Genomic DNA, 8,358 nt, shown 5'->3' with positions numbered 1-8,358 from the left:
CTGTTTTGGCTGCTTGACTTGGGTGTTATATTGGCAATATATATTTATTGGTATTCTTTTCATCCATAGTTTTTTGGATATGTTAGGATTTTGCTTCAGTTATTTCCTTTTAATTTTTTTCTGTGGAATGAGGATGACTTTTTTTTTTTTGGGCAGTACGTGGGCCTCTCACTGTTGTAGCCTCTCCTGTTGCGGCGCACAGGCTCCGGACGCGCAGGCTCAGCGGCCATGGCTCACGGGCCCAACTGCTCCGCGGCATATGAGAACTTCCCAGACCGGGGCACGAACCCATGTCCCCTGCATCGGCAGGCAGACTCTCAACCACTGCTCCACCAGGGAAGCCCGAGGATGACTTTTTGACAGTGTGTAGTATTGCACGTATAAAACTATTTGGACTTAGATTGCTTTAACTTAAAAAAATTTTTATATCTCCTTTATTGGTTTTGATGGATTAATCCTTTTAAAAATAAGATTTAGGGCTTCCCTGGTGGCGCAGTGGTTAAGAATCCACCTACCAATGCAGGGGACACGGGTTCGAGCCCTGGTCCGGGAAGATCCCACATGCCGCGGAGCAACTAAGCCCGTGTGCCACAACTACTGAGCCTGTGCTATAGAGCCTGCGAGCCACAACTACTGAAGCCCGCGTGACTAGAGCCTGTGTCCCACAACAAGAGAAGCCACCGCAGTGAGAAGCCCACACATCACAATGAAGAGTAGCCTCTGCTCCCCACAACTAGAGAAAGCCTGCGCGCAGCAACAAAGACCCAACGCAGCCCAAAATAAATAAATACATAAAATTAAAAAAAAAGATTTAAATAGGTTTCCTGTTATTTAAAAGTCTTTTTTGCTTTACCTTTTCATATTATTTTTCTCTATTCTTTTCAACTCTTTTAGTATTTTTCAAATAAATACTGTGTTCGTTTGTACTTTTTCTTTTTAAGTAATGAAATAATTTAAAGCTCTGAAATTATCTGAATACTGCTTTGTCAATTTCTAAGTTTTTTTTAATATGTAATATCTTTATTTTTTCTTTCTTATTTTATGTGTTTAAAAACTGTTTTTGACTGACTTCTATCCTTTATGAGACCTCAAAAACTTTAAAGGTCTTTTCAGTTAATTGCATTGGGTAAGAGAATTGTACTTTACCATGATTCTTTTTTTTTAAACATCTTTATTGAAGTATAATTGCTTTACAATGTTGTGTTAGTTTCTGCTGTGTAAGAAAGTGAACCAGCTATGTGTATACATATCTTCCCATATCCCCTCCCTCCCTATCCCACCCCTATAGGTGGTCACAAAGCACCGAACTGATCTTACCATGACTCTTATGTTTATTTTACTTTACTGAAGTGTTTATAAATTAAAATCCATCACACTTGTAAGGCAAGTGTGATTAGATCATGCTTAATAGTTAGATTTTTTGTTTTTTGGTGGGGGTGGTTTGCAGGAGTGTGCCTCACTTTCTCCTTAAGGGGTAGGTGTCTTAAAAATGCAGACGTCTGGGCATCACTCCTCAATTTCATTAGATCTAGAGGTGTAACCTGGTGTGTGAACTTTGAACCCACTAGGTTGTTAAAAACCACTACTGTAGGGCTTCCCTGGTGGCACAGTGCTTGAGAGTCTGCCTGCCGATGCAATGGACACGGGTTCATGTCCTGGTCCGGGAAGATCCCACGTGCCGCGGAGCGGCTGGGTCCGTGAGCCATGGCCACTGAGCCTGCGCGTCCGGAGCCTGTGCTCCGCAACAGGAGAGGCCACAGCAGTGAGAGGCCCGTGTACCGCAAAAAAAAACCCCAAAAAACAAAAAACAAAAAAACAAAACCACTACTGTAGACAGAGGGAGTGATCTCAAGGTCTGGTAAAAGAGGGGAAAACCTAGCCTGGAGAATACTTACAGAAGTGAGTTATGATGACACAAACATATTAATATGGGCCTGTCCCCACATTTAGGTATAAGGAAGGGCTGAATATGTGGGAAAAATGACTGTAAAGTGTGATATTTACTATTTGATATGGTAAAGTAAAGGAAAAATTGCCTAAATTATTTTGTGTACCTTCAACTTGTGCTTTATTTTGAGTATAATTCTAAGATTTAATGTGTAACATTTAATTATATGTTTATTTCTTTGTCCATAGGCCTCGAAGTAGAGGAAAAAGTACAGTGGAAGATGAGGACAGCATGGATGGGCTGGAGACAACAGAAACAGAAAATACTGTGGAAACAGGTTTCAAAACTTAATTTAAAAATTTAAGAATTTACAGAATAATTTATATAGTTAGCTGTCGTCTATACACCGAGTTCTAAAACTTCCACGTGCTAGAGTAGTTTAATAAGTAATGACAAAGTGATAAAACTGAGTTTTCTCCCTTTTTTTCCCCTAAAGCTCTGATTTAGTAGAAATTGCTTAATCTCTGTAGAGAAATATTTTATTAAAGCAAAATTAAAACTGGAATAAACAGTAATTCCAGGCCATTCATATGATATCTCATGGGAGATGTCTGGCTTATGAACCGTCTAGTGTTTGTTTATTGTGTTAGTATATATGTGAGGAAAAAATATGTTCCATTAGCAAATGATACTGTGAAATGCTGCGTGAGAGCAGAGCAAATCCTTCCTAGTCTGCGGGACTTTTAGGTGCCTTAAATAAGCTAATGTGTGTTTTGCATCTGCAAAAGGAAAATAGAATAGGTTGCCCAAAGTAGTTTCCAAAGTTTACAGCAAGTTAGTGATTTAATGAGCTGTCAACGGGACTAGGTTTCATATTGCGTTCACAGGATATCTACGCGCGATGGTCTGTCATTGTCAGTATTTTTACAGTTGTTGTTTAGACATAGCTGATAGGCTTTTTCTCTGATGTTGAATGTCACCACCTTGATGCTTACAGAATGTCATACAGTTTTTAGAGAAAATTAGAAATTGCTTTATCTTTTATAATATAATTTTCCATGAAATACTTTTGGTTGTCAAATGTGTTGCTATTATATCCATGTAATTCTTGGAAAAGCCTTCAAACGTTCTGCAGTTCTCATTCCTTTTTCCCATAGAGTCTAGTTAAGAAGAGTGACAGGAGAGAAGCTTGTAAGTTCAGAATTCTACATTTTACCCTTTGGTGTACATTCATTACCACATTATTTATTTATTTTTATAAATTTATTTATTTTATTTATGTTTTTTTTGGCTGTGTTGGGTCTTTGTTGCTGCATGCAGGCTTTCTCTAGTTTCGGTGAGCAGGGGCTACTGTTCATTGCGGTGCGCGGGCTTCTCATCGTGGTGGCTTCTCTTGTTGCCGAGCCTGGGCTCTAGATGTGCGGGCTTCAGTAGTTGTGGCATGCAGCCTTCAGTAGTTGTGGCTCGTGGATTCTAGAGTGCAGGCTCAGTCGTTGTGGCGCACGGGCTTAGTTGCTCCGCTGCATGTGGGATCTTCCCACACCAGGGCTCGAACTTGGGTCTCCTGCACTGGCAGGCAGATTCTTAACCTCTGTGCCACCAGGGAAGCCCCTCACTACCACATTACTTTAAACTTGGATTTATGTAAGTTCTCCACTAGTTATTTTTCATAGATTTTCCCCTTAATTTAAATTTTTTCTGTACTTTGTACCGTTACTTTCTGAAAAGTTTTTTGTAATTTTAAGTGACATTTGCGGTGTAACGATTACTTACAAGTCCCTTTAAGCCAGTGCTCTAAGACTGTCCACAGGTCCCTTTTGGTTGCACTTACCAGAAGTCTCCTTGAGTACTCTGTCTTGTTCTCTGAAGATTTAGCACGTCCCTTTCCATTTTCCTCTCCTTCTCCCATTGTCAATTTTAATAATCTATTCAACACCCAGACCTTGTAGCTCCTTGATTTCCTCAAAATCCTCTTCTCCAGCCCACCTCAGTCACTCATTCTTATGGGCAAACTTTAGCCTTTATCACTGTATCACTTACTAGGACACTTGCTGTTTTACTTCCAAAGTCTCAGTTTCAACTGTCCTTACTATGCCTCTTCTTTCACTAGCTCACTTTTTCCTAATATCCGCGCCACAGAAATTCTTCAGACACACTGAATTCTCCAGCTCAGTGATCTTACTGATGGGGTCTGTCAGCCTCCTTTTCTAGTTCAGATTCCGTGATCCAGTATTGTAGCTGTTCCGGTATGCACCCTAAACTCCTTTGCCATCCTCTCACTATTTTGCTTTCATAGCAAAACTCAGACTCTGCATTTTAGCAGCGAAAAGGGCTGGAGAAAACCATAAACTTGCTGACTGGTGGCATTTTAAATTTATGACCTCAAATCTCAAGTGGGTCATGATTGCTATCCTTCACTCACTATAGTCTGCTTAGAATTCCCTCTCCCATTATCAGGGATAATTCTTTCACCACCTTTTCTTCTCCCTTCAAACTTCTGACACCTCATTTTTCAGTTGATGATCCTGCTATTTCAATGAAAAAATAAATAGAAGCCATCAGGAAAGAAATTCCACATTCATCCGCAATCAGATCTCCTTTCTTGCTTGTGTCTCTGTCCATCTATTTTATTATACCTTCCTAACTTAAAGTGGGATGAAAAGTCTCTGGGCTCATCTACAGCCAACTCTTCTACCTGCGTCCTGGATTCTGTCCCGTTTGCGCCTTCGGTTTTCCTTGGTTTCTGGTATCAAGAATTTCCTCTCTCAGTGAAATCATTTCCATTAGTATTAGCATTTGTTGCAGTATCACCCTTCTTAAACATAAGTAACTTCTCGTGGTCAGCTACCCCTTTTAGCTACCATATTGCACCTTTGCTCATCTTTATAGCAAAAGCCCTTGAAAGAATTGTCTATACTTACGGTTGTTACTTATTTTTGACCATGTTTTCATGACCCTACTCCAGTCAGGCTTTCTTCCTCCTGCTCTCCCAGAGGTGGTTTTGATTTCATATTTTGCCAAAACCACTGTTCAGTCTCTGTCCTCCTGAGGTATTCAGTGTCATTTTCACACAGCTAACCATTTTCAGGAGGAAAACTTCTTGTTTTAATTTGGCTTTTTCAGGACGCCACATTCTCTTGCTTTTTCCTATCTCACTGATCTCTTTTGCTCATCTCACAGATTAGGTGGTCTCATTTAGTTCAGTTGCTTTAAATATTATGTATGTGCTGGTAACTCTAAAAATTATATTACCAGCACTTTTCTTGCTTTGAACACAACCAGTATCTTCAGCTTACTTCTTAACATCTCCTCTTCGATGTCTTAAGAGGGTCTCAAACTTAATGTGTCTTCTGTGGAACTGTTTACTGTTGTCCCAAAACCTTCTATTCGTCCAGTGTTCCCACCTCAATAAATGACATCGTGGATTGTTCAGGCTCGAAATATGCAGCCTGTTGGAAAATGCTTTGGGCTTTACCTTGATAATCCTGCCTGATTTCAGTCATCTCTCATCTCCTCCTCTGCTGTCACTCCAGAACTAGTCACCACCACTGCTTGTGTGGACCGCTGCAGGAGCTTCCCAACTGGTCTTGCTGCTTTTACTCTCACTCCATTCTAGTTTTGTTCTTCATGTAGTAGTGGAGTGAGCTTTTAATTAAAACCCAAAGTAAGAGTGTTTTATTTCCCTTCTGTAAACTATTCAAGGCCTCCAGGGATACTTAAAAGAAAACCTAAAGTCCATATATGATCTTCAAGCTCTACTGACCTTGGCTACCTGTCCAACCACATCTCCTGTCTTCCCCTTGCTCTCTGGGCTCCAGCCATATTCCTTTTTCAGGCACTTGAACTTTTTGTCTTCTTTGCTTAGAATGCCTTTCTCCCAGATACTCATGGAACTTTCTGCCGTACATCAGTCAAATTTCTACCCAGTGCTGTCTTGTTGGAGAGGCCTTTCCTGACCAACCTGTCGAAAAGCAGCACTTGTCGTGCTCTATCCTCTTCTTCTGCTTTACTTCTCCTCCTAGTATTTAACAGATATGACATTATAATTCATATTTGTTTGTGTGCCTTTCATACTAAAACATAAACTTCATGAGCTCAGGGATTTGTCTTGTTCATTGATTTATTCCCAGTGCCCAGAATACTTCCAGGCATATGATAGGCATTGATGCCGTGTATATATATACATATATATATATATATATATATATATATATATATATATATATATATATATATAGTATATTTATCCTGTCCTTCTGTATGAAAGTTAAATAAAGCCAATTGTGTTAGTCTTTGCTCTGTCTTTGTGCTTGGAAAGACCTTTGTCCAGTTCCTTTAGTGAACACATAGGGCAAGGAGAATAGTAAAGAAAAGGATAAAGAACAATTGTTAGAATTGCCAACCTGCAAGCAAAGAGAAGAAAGAGTTTCGTAAATTTCTAATCAATTTAAAAGCACATTCCAGTTGACTGCAAGACTTTGACATCTCTGCACGTCTCCAGGCCCAGGATTTATTGGAAGGTCTCTTACTCTGTGAATTGTGTGCCTTGACACATTTCTTTAACGATTTGTAGTAATTTAAGAGTATTTATTAAAATGAGTACTCTTTTAAGGTGTGTGTGTGGGGTGAGGGTAAGTGATGGGAATGAGTATCCTACAAGTGGTCATTGGGAAAGTAGCAAGAATTCTCACAAGTTTTTATGGTAAGAAAAATCCTCTCTTCTGGAGGTGGTGCGACTGTTGCCAGTTCTGTGTCCATTTTTCTTTATGAATAAAATCAACTTGAATGAAGTGCTAGTTACTTGAGGAGAGAAATTCCACTTTTCTTTGAGAGTCATTATATAATCAGGGTTTTGCAAACTTGTTTTAGTTAATTATAATTGGTTAATTATGATTTAGCTAATTATAATTAAACCTTTTTTTTTTAAACTGCTGAAGTTGTCATTGTGTGGCTAGTGGGAGCCCCTTTTTGGCTGGCTTCTTAATCCTTTTTAATATCTCAAAATGTTTCAAAGCTATTGCTCGTTGGCAAGAATATTTTTCAGGCCCATCTTTAATACTCTGCCTCAGGATATGAAATCGCCTACTCTGTAAGAGTACTAGTTCTTTTTAGTGGAGAATAGTATGAGAGATCAAAGTCTAGGCTGTAGGGATGCATATCATATTGTTTCTGTTGAGAATTAGTTATGTTAGTCCATTCTAGTGATATACTAGTAATTATATAGATGTGAGGCTGTATATACATGCTTAGAAATATCAGTTCACATTCATACTTTCAGGTAACCACTAGCATAGTTTTTTAAATAGACTTTAGTTTGTTGTTTTTTTTTTTTGCGGTACGCGGGCCTCTCACTGTTGTGGCCTCTCCCGTTGCAGAGCACAGGCTCCGGATGCGCAGGCTCAGCGGCCATGGCTCACGGGCCCAGCCGCTCTGCGGCATGTGGGATCCTCCCAGACCGGGGCACGAACCCGTGTCTCCTGCATCGGCAGGCGGACTGTCAACCACTGCGCCACCAGGGAAGCCCTAGACTTTAGTTTTTAGAACAGTTACAGGTTTACAGCAAAATTGAGTGGAAGGCACAGATACTCCCCATTTACCTCCTGCCCCTACACACGCATAGCCTCCCGTTTATCAGCACTCCCACCAGCATTGGTGCATCTGTTATGATTGATGAAACTACAGTGACACAGTATTTTCACCTTAAGTCCGTAGTTTACATTAGGGTTCACTCTTGGTGGTATACATTCTGTAGGTTTGGGAAGAATGTATAATGACATGTATCAATCAATATAGTATCATACAGATACTTTCACTGCCCTGAAAATCTTCTGTGCTATGCCTATTCATCCTTTCCTCCCCTCTAAGCCCTGGCAACCATTGTTCTTTTTTCTGTCTCCATAGTTTTGTCTTTTCCAAAATGTAATATAATTGGAATCATACCATATGTAGCCTTTTCACATTGGCTCATTTCACTTAGTAATATACATTTACGGTTCTTTTCATGGCTTGAAAACTCGTTTCTTTTTATTGCTGAAAAATATTCTGTTGTATGTATGTACAGCAGTTTATCTGTTCACCTACTAAAGGACACCTTGGTTGCTTCTAGGTTTTTGCAATTATGGATAAAGCTGCTGTAAACATTTGTGTGCAGAGTTTTGTGTGGACATAAGTTTTCAGCTCCTTTGGGTAAATACCAAGGAGCATGATTGCTGGGTCATATGGTGAGAGTATGTTTAGTTTTGTGAGAAACGGGCCAAACCATTTTCCAAAGTAGATGTACCATTTTGCATTCCCACCAGCAATGAATGAGAGTTCCTGTTGCTTCACAGCCTCACCAGCATTTGGAGTTGTCAGTGTTCTGGATTTTGGCCATTCTGATAGGTGTTTAATAGTATCTCATTGTTTTAATTTACACTTCCCTGATAACATATGATGAGGGATACCTTTTTATATGCTTATTTTCCATCTGT

General features: G+C 39.7%; 1 protein-coding gene across 10 annotated transcripts in view; it reads left to right on the top strand.

The window, feature by feature from the left end:
- The window catches only part of KMT2C (lysine methyltransferase 2C), a 293,955-nt gene that overhangs the window by 74,847 nt on the left and 210,750 nt on the right, over positions 1–8,358 (top strand). For all 10 annotated transcript variants that reach the window (XM_082846696.1, XM_082846698.1, XM_082846705.1 and 7 more), the window contains one exon: positions 2,137–2,225. In XM_082846696.1, the coding sequence (XP_082702822.1) occupies positions 2,137–2,225 (89 nt within the window). The remainder of the gene's footprint in view (positions 1–2,136; positions 2,226–8,358) is intronic.

This window comes from Leucopleurus acutus, assembly GCF_964270905.1.
Source record: "Leucopleurus acutus genome assembly, chromosome: 9".
NCBI classification, from domain to species: Eukaryota; Metazoa; Chordata; class Mammalia; order Artiodactyla; family Delphinidae; genus Leucopleurus; species Leucopleurus acutus.
This window is presented reverse-complemented; position numbering and strand designations above follow the sequence as displayed.